Source organism: Equus asinus, chromosome 21 (assembly GCF_041296235.1).
Source record: "Equus asinus isolate D_3611 breed Donkey chromosome 21, EquAss-T2T_v2, whole genome shotgun sequence".
Taxonomy (NCBI): Eukaryota; Metazoa; Chordata; class Mammalia; order Perissodactyla; family Equidae; genus Equus; species Equus asinus.
This window is the reverse complement of record NC_091810.1, coordinates 12,076,103-12,099,480: the sequence shown is the minus strand read 5'-3', so window position 1 is coordinate 12,099,480 and position 23,378 is coordinate 12,076,103. Positions and strand designations below refer to the sequence as shown.

Here is a 23,378-nt window from a genome sequence, read left to right as displayed (position 1 = left end):
TCTTTTATATAAAACTACAATGCCATTATTATCATAACCTAACAAAATTAATAATTTCTTAATATTATCTCATTTCCAGTCCATATTAAAATTTCCAAAATCTGGGACAATCACCTGAAAAATATCTTTTTATAGAAGATTTGTTTGAATCAAGAGCTAAATAATGCCCACTCATTGTATCTAGTTCATATATTTCCTGTATCTTTTAATTAGTACTGAAAACTTTATTCCTTAAGTTACATATAATTATGTACTGTAAAAATGAAAGTAGGCTTATAAAAGTGTTTTCTTTGCTGCAATGTCAGCTTTACTTCAATCTGGCACACTTTCAAAATTTTCAGTGCTCTTGAAACATGTTTTTCATGGATATTTACTGGTCTAGTGCTTCTATTAGTGTGGTCAGATTTAAAGTCATTTTTAATAGAATTGTATTCTGCCTTATTTACTGATGCAACTAATCAAACTTTGGAGATGGTAGCTTATTAAATTTGTGCATATTTAAAAATCCCCCTGTTACATTAAAAATTATAAATCTATACTGTAGATTGCAATGGTGGTAAAATTAGATAGATAGGTATTATTGGGTATTGGGTACTATTTTAGAAATGTTTTCAAGCAATTTATTTCAAGTGGCAGTAGTGGAGAAGGGATGAGAGCGTCTTCTGAGGGCAGGATCTCTCGATCAATACAGGCAGAGATAAAATCCAATGCTTCAGATCATTATTCCACTTCCACCTGTTCTTCATGTTTTTAAATCTCTCTTTTAGTCCTACAATCAGGCATTAGCCTTTCCTCTCTCATTTCTTCTCTCCTCAGATTCAGCTAGTAATTATCGAGTGTCTGCTATATGCCATACACATTATAAACTAGATCTCATTTAACCTTTACAATAGCCTGTGGAGGTGGCACCTCCTTTTTATAGATGTGCAAACCCAAGTTCAGAGGTTTGTTGAGTTGCTCATGGTCACTGAACTCTAAAAGCCGTGCTTTTGGCAGCGCTCACACTGCTCTCAGGACTATTCATTGGTGGTTGGGTCAGTTAACGGAGGTCAAAATCAACACCGAAGGAGGTTACAGAGTGTTTGAAACTGGATTAGTACCTGCTCCATGGAATCCCCCGCAGACATACAGCTTCCCATCCACTGTTCCTGCATTGGTAGAATTGGTTCGAAGTGAGAGCAGGGGACTTGGCATAGGTGGGCCCTCTCTCCAAAAGTCCCCATCAGGGTTGTAGATTTCCACCACATCAAGGCACTTTCGAACCTGGCCCTTGTCTCGACCTACACAGCCAATTCCACCTACAGAGAATGAAACACAGAAATGAGATGACCAGGAACTGAAACTTCATCGGGGATAGCACCCCTTTCCTTCTATGGTTTATATCACAGGTTTATGGGCCTTTGACTTTTCTCTTTCTCGCCTGGTGCTACTTCTAAGATAATTTCTAAGCAATAGTGATGTCTACCTATGTACTCCATAGCCAAATTTAATATCATTTTTATTCACAGTGTTCCATCTGTTTGTTCTTATGCATGAGGTTGATTCCAGTGGCGGCTTTATATTCTACCGCATCCAACATCGGTTCACACAATGAGCATCCCCTTTAGAATAAGCATTTCAGGTTTGAAGGTGAGGATAACTCGACTCGGACGTCTGCCTTCCTGTTGATTGTTAGCAATGATTTCACTGATCTGGCTAGTTACAGATGTGTCCTCATCATTGCAAGCCTGTCTCTCCCTCTCTTCTTAAACTGTGTGAATTTTTCCCCATTAGGAAGGGCCATTATTTGGTAAATTTCAGGTTTGGGGTCAAAGGAATGCCCCAAACCCAAAAGTCCAGTACATCTTCCATTTTTGAACGATACAGTTCATTCAACAGATATTCATTGATTGCCTATTACATGCAAGGCAATGTGCTAACTGATAAGGAGTTTAGAAAGACAAATAAGGCATTATTTCTTGTCATTAAGAAATTAATGGAGTCAAAAGGGCCATGTATGCAAATAAATAGATAGAGGACATCATGACAGGTACCTTAAAAGAGATACAAATTAGACTCAGAAGCGCAGATACTGTAAGAAGTAACAGAAATATCATTAACATAATTATGACTTTTAAGTACAACCCTCCGTGGGACAAGTAATTGTGTAAGAATTTCCAATCCACTGTGATAAGAAACACAAGTTTGCATGTGATCTCTTTTGTTCTTTCCCCTCAAGCCCCACAGTGAAATTTCTGAAGCTTCAGGGCCATATTTCCTAGACCTGAAGGATGGCTCCTGACACTGAGGTGAATTCCCTAGGAAAGACACACCTGTACTTGCAGACACTCCTCTCATTGGTGATCTCATTCCATGCTGATGCAATCTGATCATCCTGATTTACATGACCAATCAAGAAGACTTTAAAGTGCTGGCCACAGGCTAAGCTAGCTCTCTTTCCTGTAGAGAGGGTCCTAAAAGAGTCATTGCACTTGTGGGGTGTTGACGGTGCTTGGCTATGTTGTTTATAGCAATATCAAAACCAAACTAAGAATTGCTCTGATCTCATGGCATTTACCAAATATATCACTTACTGAGAAATTAATCAGATACTGTCTCAAAGCATTTCTTCTTTCACTGTTATTTAAGAACTTTTACCCATTATTGCACTAGTCTGATGGTATTTTCATTATCACCTATTTTTTCATCTCTTTAGTACTGCATCCCCATTCCCTAGTACAATGCCTGACATGTGTGTTTGGAATGAATGAATGAATGAGAAATTGAACTTTTCCTAAGCTTTCTCTGTCTGTCCAAGTGGATGTATTGTAAGCTTATTGAGGGCAAAGACCACTTTTTACACGTCTTATATTTCATAGTGCCTGACACACAGTACTCAAGAAATCCAAGAAGATTGATGGGAACAGCTTACTTTCTCCATGGTTGGGACTTCTGCCAGGCATAAGAGGTGATGGAACAGGGCTTTGGAGGAAGTCTTTAGTTTTTCTCTTTGCTGATGGAGCCTGGCCTGTCTCCTTTCTAGCCTGAATCCAGGGACTGAGGCTATAAACTCAGGAAGCTCTTAGCTGCTCTCTCTCTTATTGGACTGGATAAATAACTTAGTCCATTACAGTGCCCAGTCTGAGCTGCAGCATTTCCAAGGAGGGGACACACTGGCCTTGGTTAACTGGACAGCTCTGCTGTTCGTGGGTCCTCTTTCACTGTGGCACTGTGGTAGCTGGAGGTTTCTTAGTCCAACAAAAAGTGGAATTTCCTATTTGTGGGGCAGGAGGGCCTTAAAGAAGAGGAATTATCTGTAGCAAGTGAACCTGGCAACCACCCATCAGGTAAGAACGAGATGATATAGTTACCTGTTTTGCAAGACCTAGGAGAGATGTTATTAGGCTGGTTTATATTACAACCACTTTAGAAAACCAGTAAGTGGAAGCAAACAGGTTAAATGCAAGTCACTGGGAGTCAGGCTGGGGCACATTGAACAACCAACATCCTGAGTGTAACGCAGAAGTCTCACACAAAAGCCCATTAGAAAAGCTTCAACATAATGCATATAAAGAATGGGTTTTATTCTCCTGGTTTTCAGAATAATTAGAGTGCTTGTCATTTTCATTTCTCTGTTACTAAGTGTGTTTCATTATAATGTTCATCTCTTACTCTACAAATGACTCTTTTAAATATGTCCTCTTTCTATTTGGTTAGCAGACAGTTCACACACTCCACTTGAGGGTGACATGGGCTTCCAGGGCGCTGTCTTTGTTTCTGACCATTAGTGCCTGAACACATTCTCTGTCTCACTTGGATGTAATTCTACCATCAGGTACACTTTCAGCGACAGCCTATTAACAGCAGACTTAATGAGCTTAAACTGAAGGTGAATCCTGATTAGATAAATCATCAAATAAAAGCATGATCTTTATTAATAAGTCAGCACCACCACTACAAGAGAACTCTTTTGATGAGAGAAATCCTAGGGTAGGATCCACACGTCTTTAGAATTTCAATGAGATACCTCCATATCTTTAATTTATATGCTTTCAGAACGTCTGAGCCTGACTTTTCTTTATTCAAAAACAGACAAATGAATAGAGATTATCTTTGTGAGTCATACCCAAGTGGACCTCAAATGCAAAACAAACCTTAGTTTTTTTGGTTGCGGGGAGTGTAGAAAATGATAGAAGAGGATAATGCCTCTCTCTCCTCTTTTTCATTTCTGTAGAGATGAAGGCCCACTCTTCTTGTGTTTTCCTATTGTAGATTCCTTTCTTTCCGTTGGGTGTGGGAGGAAATCTCTCCCCATGCCAAGCCTGGCAGGCAGCTGGCTGAGGGCAGAAGGGGAGTGATACTTCTTTGACATTCTCCAAAGAATTGCCCTGCAGTCCATGGCACCTTGAAGACAATGGTGCTGGCTTCAAAGGCCCCTCTGCCTGCCTGGCTGCCTTCAGGTGGCAGGCTTACTCTATTCTCCGCTGGGCTGGATCCAAAAGAGAAGGAACATTCTATCATTGTTCTGGCAAGCTCCCAAAGTTGCTTGCATTGCTCAACAAGCTTTAGAAACAAGCGTTAGTAAATAAATCCACTGTTGTGTGCTCCCATGTGTCACTGAAAAAGCATGCGGGCTTTTGGAAACAGACAGACCTTGGCTCATATGCCTGTCACCACTTACTAGTTGGACAACTTTGGTCAATAAAATTTCTCTAAGTCTCAATTTTCTCATCTGTAAGTTAAGAACAATAATACCAATTTCATAATTTTTGCAAAGATTAAAATACTGGATAATTATGTAAAGGAGGAACTCACATTTCCTGTATACCTATGCACAAGTATTACTCTAGGAATTTTATTTATTCTCACATATTGCATGCAAACAAATGGCTAGCATGTAGTAGCTACTCAGTAATGTTCATTCTTTCTCTTTTAGGCTCTAGGATGTTGTGTAAGTAAAACCAGTGTTCACTGAAATCTTACGTTTGCTTATTCTCAGTTTAATTATTTGCTATGTCTATAATTGATGTCTTACTGACTGTATGGTCAAGTCTCTTTTAAAAGTTTCTTTAAGGTTGGATAGAGATAATCAGAAAGTCAAAGGGCTGAGAAATTAGCTGAGCCTTCTCCTGACATGATTTCGAGTAACATTTGGTCATAAACATTTCAGAGAGGTGGGAGCAGTTAGGTGACATCATAAATGCTAGAAAAGGATTTTGTAATCTACAGGCTTCCAGGAGTGAAGCTAGTCCACCCAGCTGAGTGGATGGGCTACTTTCTGACTTGCATGTCAAATACAATCTGTTCACTGCTAATATAATGCTTGTGACAATTTCATTCTCACTTGAGTTGTCTGCTCTCTGATTTTTTTTCTACTCTCATTTTAGAGCTCCAGATTTGGAGCCTAAGACCTAAACTGAAGACATGAACTCAAGCCTAAGACATGAACCTAGCTTCTTGTCCTTATCTTAATCTGACACAGGGGTCCCTTGGGTATTTTCAGAAAAAAGTCATTCAGGACAGGGTTGAAAGCAGGTTTACCTGCCTTCTACAAAATTCTGGGCTATGCCAGGTAATGCTAACCTACAGTGTGTCTTGGGCCCACACAACATGGTCTGTATTAAGGATATTTGTATTAAGGACAATTTCTTCACCTGCCTACCCTTCATTGTCCTTTGCTAGTTTTTTCTCGCCAGGCTAAGAAAACATAATCATCCGTCTGCATCTTGTATGCTCCTCAAAGCAGATTATCATTGAAATCAAAGAAAACAGCTGAAAGAGAAGATCATTTTGGGGAAAAGGGAAGTTCTATTTGTTAGAGATTGCCTTTGCTTGATTTTGGAGGGAAAATCAAGTGTTTGAAATGTCTTACAACTTCTAAGTGGAAATGTAGACAGTTGAATAGAAAATTCTGGCACTGAGCCCTGGGTGCCACACAAGTTGCAATTACAACATTGCTATCCCATCTGATTCCGTGTAATCCCTGGGCTTTCGGTCTCAGCCCAGCATTGGGCCTCAGTGGATTTCAATGTGCGAGGCAAGTCTGGGTCTTACCTCATCAGTTCTTTTGAACCCTAGGCCTGTCTTTTCTTTGTTTCTTCCCCATCCCTCTTCACTAGCTTGTCCTGCAGGTCCTAGCAGGTCTGAAGGCTAAGCACAAAAAGGGAGAACAAAGGGAGAGCCTGGGAACAGTGAGTAGGAGCAAGTTTAACCGATGACCTATTGATGTCAGAACAGGTCAAAGGTGACAAAGCTCAGCCTGAGATGAGTGTCACCCCTGTCCTCCTTGATTCAGCACTCTCCATCTCTCATCAGTCACACAGTTCTGTTGATTGTGCCTTCTCAACACTTCTCAGATCTGTACCTTCATCTAAAGGTATATAAAGCTTTGATCACCCGGCCACTGCCCAATTCTTCACATTCCTCACCCTTCCCGTCTCCCTTCCACATTCCCCAGCACCTTATGCTCCAGGCACACTCAGAGACTTGCGGTTTCCCAAACAGGCAGGCTTATTTATTTCTGGACCTTTGCTTAGACTGCTCTCTGCCTAGAATGGTCTCTCCTCCTTCTCCTCAACTTGACAAACTCCCACTCTTCTTTCAGGGCTCAGATCAGTAGTCATCCTCTTAAGAAATCTTTCATGTCTCTCTACATAGAATTGGCCATTCCCTCCTTTGGGTTTCCACTGTCCTCTGAATAGAAATCAAGATCCCTATAACATATATTGCTCTTATTTATCTTCATGTATGCTTTCCTATTAGATTAGACTGTAAGTCACTTGAGGGCAGAATTCACATTTGTATCCCCAACACTTTTTACATGGTACAGATAGTCAAGAAATAAAAATTTAACTGAATGTATGAATGGATCAGCTCCTTACCCTCATCCCAGGTATCTTTTTTTCCTATACTCTTTTGTCAAAACAAAAAGCAATGGCTGTCTTTCCAAAATGTGTTAAGCCCTGAGTCCAAATTGCTGAAAACTCACTTCCTGTCAGATTATAAAAGTCAGCTTCTTAAAGGATATGGTAATCTCAGCCCAGATGTTGAGAGAAATTGTTGGTGTGAGTCTGTTTTGGGGTTCATCTTTCATCCCAGATCTACCTGCAAAAAGAATCACTAACTTCTATTAACTTGGGCTAGTCCTAAACTAACAGGACACAGGCCAACTTCCTACTAATACTTTTCTGAAGTGGCCCTGCAAAGAACTATTAATCAAATATATTCCACAGCTTCAAAATGTAGAGACACAAGATATAAGTCCTTGAGTCAAAATGTGCGTCATTATATTCCCTGAGGGTCCAAGCATAATGTCTTTCTTCTAAAGGACACTTGACAATATTTGTTGGATAACTATTAAAGAAAAAGATCATAATTATTCTTTGGCATATTTATCTTGTGCATAAATAAAATAATTTACAGAAAGTGATAATTTGTGCTCATTTCCATATTTACCCAAGAATTGGTAGAAGAAGGGAATGATTACATATACGAATTAGGGTAAACTAATAGAAGATATACATTTTACTCAAAATTATAGGATTTTTTTGGTAATTGACTTTTTCCTCTATTAAAGCATCAAAATTTTTCTGTTTCAACTCTTTATGATGCTTTAAAACATATATTGTGATATTCCCTGCCTTAGTGAATTGAAGATACTAAATATAATTTAACATTTTCTTAAGGATTCAGGAGTAACAATATGATCTATTCTCACAATATGCCATAGATATAGATGGTTCTATACATAAGGCTGCATGAAGACATACCTAAGATTTGCTTTCTGGAACAAATCCTTGCTATTGGTGTGGCTTTTAGCAATTTACCTCTTTTTCATAAAAGCACAGCATAGAATGTGTAGTTACACAACTCTGGTTGTGTAACATTATGCTTTTCTGCAAACATACAGAACTAAATCAGAGGCCAAGACAACATTCTCCTAAGATATTTCTCATCTAGTCTCAATAACATTATTATCACTCTTCATCAGGGGCTTTCACATTATAGAAGCTTTCAAAAATTCTCTGATTTCAGAATCAAAAACACTCTAAACTTCTGGTTAATTTTAAGCGATTTATAAGTATATTTTGGATATTCACTTCATGTTTGTACTAGGTGTCATAGAATAACAAGTTTAAGATTTTTTTGTTGTTCATAAGAGACAGTCTACTGGGAAATCAAAGGCAGATAGGAAACCATTATAATACAGCATTTAATTATACACTGATTGAATAAAGTACAATTCTAATTATTACAGTAAAATGTGGAACTGCCAACTCTCTGTGAACTTTTAGAATATCAATGACAAAATTTACTATATAGCTAAGTCACAATTTGGGAGCCATAGGAAAATTTTGGTCTCTTAGAGCATTTATTTCTAGGGTCCCCACTGAGAGTGCCAGATAATCAAGGTTAATATCCTCATTTGATTAGCTGGAAATACATTTCATGGATACTTACATGGTGAATCATTCATTCCAGTTCAAAGTCACTTCAGCTGTCAAATCTCTAAATCCAAGTCTTTTCTCAGCAAAAGGGGGCACTAGGAATACCATCTGACTTCTTTGGCTATTGTAAAAGCATATTTCTTTCCTTGTTCAGTATGAGCTTAAGAAATGTGCATTTAAGCTTATAAAACTCTTGGAATTAGATCAGAACATACCTGCCAGCCTGCTGTGATAACTTATGAATGCCAGGATACTTTGACCAAATAACCTCACTCATTTTCCTAGAATACTCAACTCCACAATGCTGTCTAGGGGAAGAGACATTGTCTCATTCATCTCTGAGTCTCTTCTAAAAGTCAGCCCAGAGCCTGGCTTATGTAACACATGCTTAGTAAATATTTTGAGCGTATGATACCTTCATTAACATGAGATTATCTTTTCACTTTCCCCACCATATCTGTACTTCTCCAAGTGCAGTCATATGATTATGCACACCAGATGCTTCCTACAGTTCAGATTCCTAAGCCTCATTTCAGGCCTACTAACTCAGATTTGCCAAGGGTGAGGACCAGGAATCTGTCATTTTAATAAACAACCTAGGTAATTTGAGAAAAACATATTTAAGAAAACTGCTTAGAATTTTATCAAAAGAAAGTAAAAGGTGAAACCTTACCACATTGAAACTTGGTCCCCTCATCTCATAAAATAATTTATCTCTAAAGTGATCTTTGAAATGCATTTACTATAGTAACAGGAACTTTCTGTGTAATTTTTCCTTCATCACCCTCAATGGCACTCCAGCTGAGTCAGACTCGCACAGGGCTGCTGTTTCAGTAAGCCACTGAGGCACAGAACGGTCTCCTGGAGAAAACAACACCGATAGTTTGAGACATTAGCTGTGTGGGAAGACTTATTATTAGCTAGCTCCAGACAAGGAAATCAAAAGTCTTTACTTTAAAAAATTCTCTACAAGACCTGTAACTCTGATTATTTTTTTGGCTTTTCACATGATGGGAGACTAGGACAGGCTACAAGATGAGAAAAGTAAATTCAGTAAACTGATATTTACTAAGCATCTATCCCATAAGCCAGGCCTGAGCTGGCTTTAGAAGAGACACAGACATGAGTGAGGCAAGCTCTCTTTCCCTAGACAGTCTGAGTACAGTGTGATGAGGCAATGACAGAGGCAGAGCAGCATGCTGCAGAGAACCAGTGCAACTAATACTGACCAGGGGTCACACAAACCACCAAGAGGAGACGGCATTTTTCCAGACCTTGAAGGATGTGTAGGAGTCAGCCAAGCAGAGGAGGAGGCACTAAGAGCAGAGGAAAGAGTAAACAAAGGCACAGAAGGGAGGCGAGTTCAGGAAGTGACCTTCAGTCCCTGTGGCTAGAGTTTAGGTTTTGTGGGGTTGGGAGGGAAATGGCTGGAGGAGATGAGACTGCAGTGGCAGGCTGGGGCCAGTTTGTGAAAGGTCTAGACATTTCCACAAATAGATTCTGGTGCTCTGGTGTTCTGTTTTATAGTGGAGGCACTCAACAAGTGCTCACAACTAGGTTTTAATGAGGTGGAGCCAAGAAGGTTCTATCTTTCCCGAAACCTTACTAAGAGGAGTCTGCAATTAATTCACTTCTTACTTTATTATTCATAAAAGTAGGATTTAAAACCTTGAAAACAAGGAGTTAACATTTTTCTCATAGCAATAGGAAATATTAATCTAATATATCCTACTTTGGATTGTCTTTTTAAAGAACATTTTTTAGAAGGTTAGGGTATATTCTGGATTAAAGTACCTTAAATATCTCTTATAATAAGCTCTCACGGTACAAATGACAAAAGACTTTTCTTAAAAAATAAAGCATCTTAAAATGCATGGCCTTAAACAGCACCCTTCCATTTGACCTTCTCCCAGAGGATTTCAATTGGTTCTGTCATTATGTACACAGCTCCACTCTTTCCTGCACTTCCTAACAAAAATGGTTACATTCCCAAGAAAGCCCTAAGGAAAAAAGTCAAAATGAAAATCAGCTGGTTTTAAATACCTAGGTTTTCAATAAGGGTATCATTTACTCATAAGGTTTATATAGACTATTTAAATTATTTTAAGCTTTCCAGGAAGTTACTCAACAGAAGAGCCAATTATAGTGTGGTAAAGCTGATAAAATACACAGATAACTGCATGAACAATGGAGTCACTTAAGCAAACAATCTAGTCTGTATTTTTATGTTAAGAAAGAAATTTTCAGATTTCCAAGAAAAACTATCCACTATCTGATCAATTGTCACTTGGCTAGTTTGCCATTATTACATAAGCTGTGTTCATCTAAATTCAACTTATGCACAGTATCTCTGATGACATGCTTTTCAAAGACAAAATATTTCCACAATAAAAATTTTATTTTAGCTAAGGCCAATATTCTAAAATCTTTACAACTCAAATCAAATCTCCAGGGTCAGTGTTAACCACAATGTCCAGTAGTTCAGTGTTTTCATCTTTAGTTCCTAAGAGAAAAATACATTTTAGACAATATTTTCAGAGTCCCTCATATGAAAATGTGTACCTACTCCATATAGCAAAGCAAGTTGTCTGAATGTGCAGTATGTCATTGGTGTCATTGGTGAAATGGGAGGAAATGAAGAGAGTAGAAAGAAGCAGTCTTTTGACTCCAAATGCATGAGGAAAGAGTGACCTCAGCACAATGATGCCTCCTTAGTTGGGCCATGTAGCCAGCATAGAGACCTGTCGGGAGGAGCTAGGATATTCCAGGCTATTAAAGATAAGAGAAGAATAGGGCTGAGCATTATTACAGCACTGAGGCATAATTAGGCACCTCGCCAAAGTAAAAATAATAACAATTACTGTAACTATCATTTATTGAGCACTTATATGCCAGGCACAGTATTCATCATTTGACATACTACTCTCTCTTAAGCTTCACAACTGCATGAGATGATAATATATTGTTATCATCCTCATTTTATGAATGAAGAAAACCGACTCGGAGAAGTTAACCAATTTGCTCAAAATCACATAGTGTAACAACAACGGGGAATACCCCCAGAAAAGCTATCAGACATAGGAGGAAAAAGGCCTGTTCTTAAAGGGCTCATGCATAAATTCACCCATTTTATAAATCAACCTAAAATCACCAGAAAGAAAGGTGCACAGTCCTTTGGTGAAAAGAGACTCAGTTGATAGGCTCTGGGTGCATCTTGGTGAGAGGTAAGACCTCCTCAAGCTGGGACCACCTGCCCAGGGAGTGAGACTTTGGTGGCAGCCATTATTGTGACCTAGTACAGGTTTGCTGACACAGATGCTGGCAGTTGCCTTTGGAGTTCTTCCCCAGGCCTATTAGTCCAGGGGTCTGCCCCAACCACTAGAACACGGATTTAATCCAGCTCAGCCAAGGCATGCAGCACACCCTAGGGACTGGGCCCACCCAACAGAAAGCCCTTGGGCAACTTGTGGGCTTGCATAGGCGACGTTCCTGGAAGCTCTGCAGCCAGGGGAGCAGGTCTGCCTCTGTGAGGCAGGGCATGCACAAGTGGTGGGCCTGCACTGGTGGAGTGTCTGGGGCCTCTGCAGCGGGGTGACTGACTCTGCTTCAGTAGGTCAGGGTGTGTGCACAGTGCAGGGCTGTGCTTCAGGGGTGTGTGGCTCTAGATGATGTGGCTTTAAGCTGTAGCAGACTTGTGCTACCACCTTCCGAAGCCTGAAACAATTGGGTGCTCCTGTGCCTGGGGCTGACCCCACTTAGCAGCACTCCTGAGAGAGCTGACAACAGCCTTGCAACTACAACTATTGTAAGCTCCTGAGCCTAACAACCAGCCATGCTGGGGCCTACTCACTTAGCAAAAAAACTGAAACAGGAAAGTGCTATTATACCTTGCAGCCAACTGTGCTGGGGCTCCCCACACCTGATAAAGTTACTAAGGGGACCATAGCAGCCACACATAGCTGAGCATTACAACCAGCCGGCCAGGGGGACAGCCTAGCCTCCGTAGGCACATGCAGCAAGAGCAACCCTGCCACATCAGAAGGACACATGCAGCCCACACAGGGTCACTCTTGGGACATTTGGAACTGGTGACAATGAGGAAGCAAACTGCTGGGCCTCATAAGGCATCTCTTACATAAGCCACATCTCCAAGATCAGGAAGACATAGCTGATCTACCTAATACATAGATATAAGCACAGAGAAAGAGGCAAAATAAGGATACAAAGGAATATGTTCCAAATAAGAGAACAGGACAAATCCTCAGAAAAAGAACTAAATAAAACAGAGATAAACAATCTATCTGACAAAGAGTACAAACTAATAGTCATAAGGATGCTCACTGATCTTGGGAGAAGAATGGATGAAATCAGTGAGAATCTCAACAAAGAATTGGAAAATATAAAAGAACCAATGAGAAATGAAGAATACAATAGTGGAAATGAAAAATTCACTAGAGGGATTCAATAGCAGAGTAGATGATACAGAAGAATGGATCAGCGAGCTGGATGAGAGACTAGAGGAAGTCACCCAAACCGAACAGTGAAAAAAAGAAGAATTAAAAAGAATGAGGACAGTCTGAGGGACCTCTGGGACAACATCAGGAGCACTAACACTGATGCTATAGGTGTCCCAGAAGGAGAAGAGAGAGACAAAGAGGCATAGAACCTATTTGAAGAAATAATAGCAGAAAACTTTCCTAACCTAAGGAAGGAAACAGACATCCAAGTAGAGGAGCACAGAGAGTACCAAAAAAGATGAACTCAAAGATGCCCAAAGGGAGTGGCATGATATATTTAAAGTGTTGAAAGGAAAAAAAACCTACAGCCAAGAATACTCTATCCAGCAAGGTTATCATTCAGAATGGATGGAGAGATAAAGAGTTTCCTAGACAAGCAAACACTAAAGGAGTTTATCACTAAGAAACCAGCCTTACAAGAAATGCTAAAGGGACTTATTTAAGTGGGAAAGAAAAGACCACAAACAAGAATGAGAAAATTACCAAGCAAAAACAAAAACAAAACCCAAAAATCACTGGTAAAGGCAAATATATAGTAAAGGTAGCAGATCAACCACCTATGAAGCTAATATGTAGGTCAAAAGACAAAAGTACTAAAATTATCTATTTCCATGATAAGAGGGTAATGGCTACACATGCACAAAAAAGAGGTTAGATATGATATCAAAAACATAAAATGTGAGAGGAGGGGAGTATAAGAGTAGAACTTTTAGTAAGAGGTCAAACCTAGGAGACCATCAACTTAATATAGATTGATGTATAGGGTAGGCTATTATATATGAACCTCATGGTCATCACAAACTAGAAACCTATAATAAATACACAAAAATTAAGAGAAAGGAACCCAGACATAATACTAAAGAAAGCCATCAAACCACAAGGGAAGAGAGCAAGAGAAGAAGAAAGGAATAAAGAACTACTACAACACTTAGAAAAAAAGTAACAAAATGGCAATAAGTACATCTTTTCAATAGCTATTTTAAATGTTAATGGACCTAAAACTCCAGTAAAAAGGCATAGGGTACCTGATGGATAAAAATAGAAGACCCATATATATGCTGCATACAGGAGACACACTTCAGACCTAAAGACACTCACAAACTGAAAGTGAAGGGATGGAAAAAGATACTCCATGCAAATAGCAATGAAAAGAAAGTGGGGGTAGCAATACATATATCAGACAAAATAGACTTTAAAACAAAAACTGTGACAAGAGACAAAGAGGGGCACAATATAATGATAAAGGGAACAATCCAACAAGAGGATATAACACTTGTAAATATCTGTGCACCCAACATAGGAGCACCTAAATATATAAAGTAATTATTAACAGACATAAAAGGAGAAATAGACAGCAACACAATAATCGTAGGGGACTTTAACACTCCACTTACACCAATGGACAGACCATCCAAACCAAAGATCGATAAGGAAACATTGGCCTTAAATAACACATTACACCAGGTGGACATAGTAGATATATACAGAACATTCCATCCAAAAACTGCAGAATAGATATTCTTTTCAAATGTACAGGGAATATTCTCCAGGATTGATCACATATTAGGCCACAAAACTAGTCTCAATAAATTTAAGAAGATTGAAATAATACCGAGTATCTTTTCTGACCACAAGGGTATGAAACTAGAAATCAACTACAGGTAAAAAATTGGAAAAGCCACAAATATGTGGAAAATAAAATACTACTGAACAACTACTGCGTCAATGAATAAATCAAAGGAGAAATAAAAAAATACCTGGAGACAAATGAAAATGAAAATATGACATGCCAAAATTTATGGGATACAGCAAAAGTGGTTCTAAGAGGGAATTTTATAGCAATACAGGCCTACCTCAACAAACAAGAAAAATCCCAAATAAACAATCTAACAGTGCACCTAAAGGAACTGGAAAAAGAAGAACAAATACAGGGTTGGCCCCATGGCGTAGTGGTTAAGCTCGGCATGCTCTGCTTTGTCAACCTGTGGTTTGCAGGTTCAGATACTGGGAGCAGACCTACACCACTCAGCAAGCCATGCTGTGGTGGCAACTCACATATAAAATAGAGGAAGACTGGCACAGGTGTTACCTCAGGGCCAATCTTCCTCAAGCAACAAACAACGGCCAAAGTCAGCAGAAGGAAGGAAATAATAAAAATCAGAGTGCAAATAAGTGAAACAGAGACTAAAAAAAAACAGAAAAAAAATCAATGAAACCAACAGCTGGTTCTTTGAAAGATAAACAAAATTGACAAACCTTTAGCTAGAATGACCAAGAAAAAAAGAGAGAAGTCTCAAATAAATAAAATCAGAAAGGAAAGAGGAGAAATTACAACAGACACCTCGTAAATGCAAAAGATTATAAAAGAATACTATGAAAAGCTATATGCCAACAAATTGGATAATCTAGGAGAAATGGATAAATTTTTAGAATCATACAACCTTCCAAAACTGAATCAAGAAGAAATAGAGAATTTGAATAGATCAATCACCAGTAAGGAGATTGAAATAGTAATCAAAACCCTCAAAAAATAAAATTCCAACCTGTACAATGAAAACTGTAAGACATTCCTGAAAGAAATCAATGATGACATAAAGAAATGGAAAGATACTCCATGCACATGGATTGGAAGAATAAACATAGTTAAAATGTCCATACTACCCAAAGCAATCTACAGATTCAGTCAATCCCAATCAGAATCCCAATAACATTCTTCACAGAAATAGAACAAAGAATCCTAAAATTCATATGGGGCAACCAAAGACCCTGAATAGCTAAAGCGTCCTGAGAAAAAAGAACAAAGCTGGAGGCATCACAATCCCTGACTTCAAAATATACTACAAACTATAGTAATCAAAAGAGCACAGTACTGGTACAGAAGCAGACACAGATCAATGGAACAGAATGAAAGCCCAGAAATAAAACCGCACATCTACAGATAGATAACCTTCAACAAAGGAGCCAAGAACATACAATGGAGAAAGGAAAGTCTCTTCAATAAATGGTGTTGGGAAAACTGGACAGCCACATGCAAAAGAATGAAAGTAGACCATTATCTTTTGCCATACACAAAAATAAACTCAAAATGACTCAAAGACTTGAAGGTAAGACCCGAAACCATGAAACTTCTAGAAGAGTACATAGGCTGTACACTCTTTGACATCAGTCTTAGCTGCATATTTTCAAGTACCATGTCTGACTGGGCAAGGGAAACAATAGAAAAAATAAACAAATGGGACTACATCAAACTAAAAAGCTTCTCCACAGCAAAGGAAACTAGGATCTAAACAAAAAGACAACCCAGCAACTGGGAGAAAATATTTGCTAATCATATATGCAACAAGGGGTTAATCTCCAAAATATATGAAGAACTCATACATCTCAACAACAAAAAACCTAACAACCCAATCAAAAAATGGGCAGAGGATATGAACAGACATTTCTCCAAAGAAGACACACGGATGGCCAACAGGCACATGAAAAGATGTTCAACATCAATAATCATCAGGAAAATCCAAATCAAAACTACAATGAGGTATCACCTCACACCCATCAGAATGGCTATAATTAACAAGACAGGAAATAACAAGCATTGGAGAGAATCTGGAGAAAAGGGAACTCTCATACTTTACTGGTGCAGCCATTATGGAAAACAATATGGAGATTCCTTAAAAAATTAAGAACAGAGCTACCATATGATCCAGCTATTCCACTGCTGGGTATTTATCCAAAGAATATGAAAACACAAATGCATAAAGATACATGCACCCCTATGCTCATCACAGCATTATGCACAATAACCAAGATTTGGAAGTGACCTAGGTGCCCTTCAAGGGACGAATGCATAAAGAATATATGGCATATATACACAATGGAATACTACTCGACCATAAAGAAGGATGAAACCTGGCCATTTGTAACAACATGGATGGACCTCGAGGGTATTATGCTAAGTGAAATAAGTCGGAAGGAGGAATTCAAATACCGTATGATCTCACTCATAAATAGCAGATAAACACAACAAAAAACAACACATAGAGACAGAGATTGGACTGGTGGTCACCAGAGGGGAAGCAGGGAGGCAGGAGAGCGAAAGGGGTGATTAGGCACATGTGTATGGTGATGGATGGTAATTAGTCTTTGGGTGGTGGACATGATGTAATCTACACAGAAATCCAAATATAAGGATGTACACTTGAAATTTATGTTATAAACCATTGTTACCATAATAAAAAACAATCACATAGTGTTATTAAGTTGAATAGGATCTGTCTGTAGAAGGACCTTACCATTATTTGAGGTAAAGAAGATGCTGGGGAAATCTTTGTAAAGATTTAACTCAGAAGATTTATAAAAATATAATAACATAAAGGCAAGGGCCATTAATCAAATGAGCTACATTATCCCTCATGCCTAAATCTCTCCCCATGGTAGTCAGATACTTAGGGCTTTTAAGGCCCCTAGTGCTCCAGTTAACCTGTTACAGTAACCTCTCATTTAAAAGGAAGCCAGACTTCAAACCACAGTCCAGAACACAAATGCAAACCCTGAACAAAAGTGCAAAAAAGTAACAGTGCTGTGACAGAGACCTTGAATTTTATTCTGAAAAACTGGAGACATTGTTAAAGACACATGGCCTAATGACATAACTAAATGTACAATCTGTATGAAAGCACAATTGTCTGCATGCGCAATCTTGTATGTACAACTGTATGAACAATATGCATGTACAAGTGTTGGTGGAATCTTGTATGTATAATATGGGGATGGCAATGAGAAGTGAAGAAATGATAACTGAGCAGTGGGAAGGAAAGGAAGAACCATCAAAACACAGCAATTGGTGGCCTTCTAATTCGGGGCCAATAGTCTTACATAATTCAACAGCCAATGTATAGCACTCAAATATAGAGGAGCACAATTTTTGATGCTCATAATGATTGAGTTATTTTGAAAAGTTACTTTAACTTTGAAATGGGACAGACTTGTATTTGAATCCTGGGTTTAATCACACTATTTGTGTGATAAAAATAAACAAAGAACTTACCTTTGTAGGATATTATGAGAACTGAGACAGTATGTGTGAAGCACCCAGCATTTAGTAGTTCTCTGACAAATACTATTTTCCCTCAAAGAAATTTTTCATGAGGCAGAGAGGACTGTGATAACTTAAAGTATTTCTTTCTTGTCAAAAATGTTATCATATTTTGGTGTTTAAAGGTGCTGGCATCAATTATTTGGAAAATGTAACTGTATGGATTCTTTCATTTTCCAATCCAAGGAAAACAGTTTTTGCACCACTCAGAACTCAGACAGTCATAGTGGATTATCTGCTTACTTAAAGGTATGTTTTACCCTATAAGTAAAATGATAAACTTTTTGTGGACAGGGGTCTTGTCAATGTAATTATCTAAATAGTGCTGGATAAGTAATAGTAACACAAAGATTCAAAATTGTAAACACAATAAAGATGAACCAATAGGAGACTTTAAAAATAGACTTCAGGAAACTTGCAAACAATTTTCTGGGGAACACTCAATAGCAAAAGGAAAGGAAACCTTGTCTTCTCTTTTTGAAAATGGATTCAAACCTGAAATTGGAGTCCCAGAAAAAATAAATTTGAATGGAAAATTGCTGATTTAGAGGATCTCTAACATGGGCTGAACATTTTCAAAGAGCTTTAGAAAGTAAACAGAGTGGGACACGCACCTGTCAGGGATCTTAATGAGGTTCTCCAGATAACCCCCAGAAGCAGTCAGTCCACGGAAAAGCCTTGGACTAAGAAGACCACTGTCCAAAGCAAGCACCCTGCCTAAAACCGTGAGAAGAAGAGTCTACTAAACCCACCGCCACACTTGGTTCTGTGTGGTGTTATTCTTTATTCCCTCAGTCATATTTTTTCTCTTTACTGGATTACTAAGGGACGAGGCCTATTCTAACGTTATAATTTGGTTCTCCCAAACTATTGCTTGTGCTAATTTGAAGTATGGTATGGACATTGTTATACTAACATTACCAATAATGATAAAATACAAAAATTTAAAAAATGTCCTTGTACTGAGATGGGGGGATAAAAATTTTCTTGGGATGTAACAGTGGCTGTTCATCATGAGACCTAAAGACAGTACACTTACAGCATCAACTAGGCTGATCACATCTCTAATGCAGCTCCGGGGCTCTTTTTCCTGTGTGGGAATCAGGCTCTTTGATGCCAATCCAGGACCAGGACCAACTGTTCTATCATCTATTAGTTAGACCATTCAAGTGCATGACTCTGATACTCTCAGGGGGCTATGTCTTCTTATAGAGTCTGAAGAGATAAAACCCTTCCTGAGCGGTATAAATGAACACTGGTGGCACAGATTCTTGAGGATAACAATCTCATCCATATGTGCTGTTCAACTCAGGTGATCCTCAAAAATTTGTCCCTCACTTTGGCTGACATAGAAAATAGTAAACTAACCAGTTAAAATTTCTTTGCCCAAATAGTTATGGAAATTAGTATAACCTTGGATTTTTCTATTGCTAACCAAAGAGAGTCTGCGCTATTGCTAACACTTCATTTTGTACCTGGATTAACACCACAGATGAGGTAGAACAATTTCTATCTACACAAAAAGAAAAGGAAAACTGACTATTAAGGAGGATCCAGGGAGTTTGGGGGACTTGTTTCCATGGTCAGACCTGGAAAAGTCTACATCAGGCCATTAGAATGTCCTCCGATTCCTTCTTTAATACTTTGTTATACTTGTATATTGCACAGCTTGATTTGTTTATCCAGAGTCTTAAATCTACATAGCCACTGTCCTAACAAATTTTCAACAAATGGTTTAAAGAGAAAAACAGCATGAACTCATGCTGATCGACTCACAAACTGAAAATCAGATCCACAAATAAAACCTTGTCTTCAAGAAGAATCAACAACAGCGGAGAACATCTGGACAACCCCTGATGGTCTTTCCTGTTGCTTTGGCTGACAGAAGACTAAAAGGGGAGAGTGAGAATATGTAAAAGTTCTGCACTCCTAGGGAAAGACTAATTGTTCTATAGCCATGGTAACAAATCAACGTCAGAAATGGTTTTCAACCTGGTTAATCAATCAATGGCAATTTGCTTCAGTGAACATGCCTCTGGAACCAGTGAGTCAGATGGAGCCTCACACTCTGAAACCAGCAGCTGAATCACTTCACTGAATCCTCTGCTGAGGTTGGCCACACTCCTGCCTCCATAATGAACACAAACCACACTTCTAAGGTTGACAGCAACCCACTCACACCTTTGTAACAATAATCCAAAATAAACTCCTGCCCATGATCCCATTTAAGATTACCAGTCACCTTTGCTCAATGAGAATCTCTCTACCAGCGAACCATTCCTGCACTTAAGTAAGCAATAAGTTCAGCTTTTTTGATTTCAGATACTGAGTGGTGGTCTCATCCTTTAATGGTAATCAATAACTGACATTTAATTGAGAAACAGATTAAATTAATATTCACTTATGAAGATATTAAAGCATTAAAAAAACTCAACCTAATCTTTCTCTACCATGTTTTAACTTATATTGTTCTTGGTGCTAAGCATATCTTTCTCCTTTTTCTTCATTTGACTAATTCCTACCTATAGAGTGAGTTGGTTGACCTTCCAATATATCCCCATAGGTGTGCACTTAACTGTATGCACAACTGATCTCTGTCTATCTTGTCCTAGTCCATGAGTTCCTTCTAGGCCTAGAGTGTGTCTTTCATTTCTAGGTCCTCAGCACCAGCCCAGAGTCTGACATATCATATGCCCCAATAAGTATTTGTTGAATCAAATTATAGTATGATAAGGATATACAATATCTTTCCAATGGAAATTATTAGTCTATCTGACACCAATGTTACTCAATTGAATTTTGGCTGTTATTTTAAAAAGGCTTACTTTTCACTAAATTATTTCTTCCCTCAATTCTGAGAGACCAAACTTTGGCTCATTTTCATTCATCTAGCTCCCAAGAACTGTTTCCATTCCTAAGTCTCTTGAAGTTTCTTCCTTCCCATTAGCCCTTGCTACCCGCTTCTTCCCACCTGCCTCACTGTAATAATTTTGAATTTCTATACAAAATTTTCTTTCCCTAGTATGTGAGTTTTCCCACATCCCTTTACATCTCTCTTAGCTCAATGGCATGTTTTGTAATTTTAATATTTTTAATTTTATTTTATTGTGGTAAGAACACAACATGAGATATACCCTCTTAACAAAATTCTAAGTGTACAATACAGTATTGTTGACTATAGGTACAATGGTGTACAGTAGCTCTCTAGAACTTATTCACCTTGCTTAACTGAAACTTTATGCCCAACAATTAGCAACTCCTCATTTTCACCTCCCCCAGCCCCTGGCGACCACCATTCCACTCTTTGATTCTATGAATTTGACTATTTTAGATACCTCAGAAAAGTGCAATCAGGTAGTATTTTTCTTTCTGTGACTGGCTTATTTCACTTAGCATAAAATCCTCAAGGTTCATCCATGTTGTTGCATATTACAGAATTTCCTTCTTTTTTTGTTTTTAAAGCTGAATAGTATTCCATGGTATGTATATTGCACATTTTCTTTATCCATTCATCTGTCAATGGACACTTAGGTTGTTTCCACATCTTAGCTATTGTGAATAGTGCTTCAATGAACATGGGAATGCTAACATCTCTTAGAGAGCCTAATTTCAAATTTTTGGATAAATACCCAGAAGTGGGATTGCTGGGTCACATGGTATTTCTATTTTTAATTTTTTGAGGAACCTCTGTGCTATTTTCCACAGTGATTGCACTATTTTGAATTCCCACTAACAGCATGCAAGTGTTCCACTTTCTCCATATCTTTGCCAATACTTATCCATTCAAAACTGTTAAAGACTTAAAGATAAGACCTTAAACTGTAAAATTCCTAGAAGAACTCTTAGGAGCAAAGCTTCATGATACTGGTCTTGGCAATGATTTCATGGATGTGACAGAAAAGCATGCAACAAAAACAAAAAGAAACAAGTGGGACTACATCAAACTAAAAGCTTCTGCACAGCCAAGGAAATAATTAACAGAGTGAAAAGGCAATCTATGGAATGAGAGAAAATATTTGTAAACCGTATATTTGATAAGGGGTTTGTAATTTGAATTTTTATACATATTGCAAATCTTACTATATCAAATTCAGATAACAACAAACAAAATTTAAAAACTACCAAAGTAATGGAAATCACATTACATTCTTACCAAAACCCAATGGGTCAAACTATAAAGCCGATTATTAAACTACAAAAGTAACAGAAATCACATTACATTCTTACCCAAACCCAATGAGTCAAACTATAAAGCCAATTCTTAAATTCTCATGTGGACATTATAGAACCAAAAAACATAGAATCTGAAAATAAGAGCTCATAGGATAGGTTAAGAAGTCTGAACACAGTAGAAGACAGTATAAGTGAACCTGAAGATAGCTCAATAAAAAATATTCAATCTGAAGTATAGAAAGAAAAAAGTATGGAAAAAGAATCCAGATAAGATCATAAGACACACGTGGCACAAGTCTAAAGGTCTAACATACAGCTAATTGGAGTCTCACCAAAGGAAAGAAGGGAAAAAATAAAATAGAAGCAATATTCAAAAAGATAATGGCTGAAAATTTCCCCCAAACTGATAAAATCATCAATCCATAAATTCCAAAATCTCAGTGAGCCCCAAGCAGAATAAAAACAAAGAAATCACACTTAGGCAGATCACAGTGAAACTGCTGAAAATACTGTGAAGAGAAAATTTTAAAGGAAGTCAGAAAAAAAGGACACATTACTTTCAAAGGAACCACAATGAGAATGACATTTTTTTTAAACAAAAACTATGAAAGCCAGATGCAACAAGACTGACATATTTAAAGTGCTGAAAGAAAAAATATACTTCCAACCTAGAGTTCTATAACCAGCAAAAATATGCTTCAAAAATGAAGGCAAAATAAAGCCATTTGCAGACAATCAAAAGCCAAGAGAATTCATTACCTGCAGACCAGACCTGCAACACTAGAAATATTAAAGAAAATTCTTTAGACTGAAGATAATTTCTCTTTATGGGAAGGTTGGAAGCCTGCAACATAGGGAAGGAATAAAGAGCACAGGAAATGGCAATTTTGTGAATAAATATAAAAGGTTGTTTAAACAAGAGCAACAATAACCATAATATAAGGATATATAAGATATATGACAACAAAAGTGCAGTGGGTAGAGGGGATGAAGTTAAACTGCTGTCAGGTTCTTACATTGTTTGAGAAGTGGCAAAAGTATTAAATTAAAGTAGACTGTAATGTCAAGAATGCATATTGAAATCCCTGGGGTAACTACCGAAAAATTACATGAATGTATAATTATTTTAATGGAATAAAAATACTCGATTAATTCACAAGAAGGCAGGAA

At 38.0% G+C, this 23,378-nt stretch overlaps 1 protein-coding gene across 7 annotated transcripts in view; it reads right to left on the bottom strand.

Annotated features, from left to right (window-relative positions):
• The window catches only part of KBTBD12 (kelch repeat and BTB domain containing 12), a 100,351-nt gene that overhangs the window by 29,810 nt on the left and 47,163 nt on the right, over nucleotides 1-23,378 (bottom strand). For 4 of the 7 annotated variants that reach the window (XM_014846106.3, XM_044754467.2, XM_044754468.2 and 1 more), the window contains one exon: nucleotides 1,101-1,298. In XM_014846106.3, coding sequence (XP_014701592.2) covers nucleotides 1,101-1,298 — 198 coding nt within the window. Of the gene's footprint in view, nucleotides 1-1,100; nucleotides 1,299-4,263; nucleotides 4,469-9,099; nucleotides 9,288-23,378 lie in introns of those variants that run through there. The other 3 variants (XR_011496488.1, XR_011496487.1, XM_070493078.1) reach the window with 3 other exon arrangements.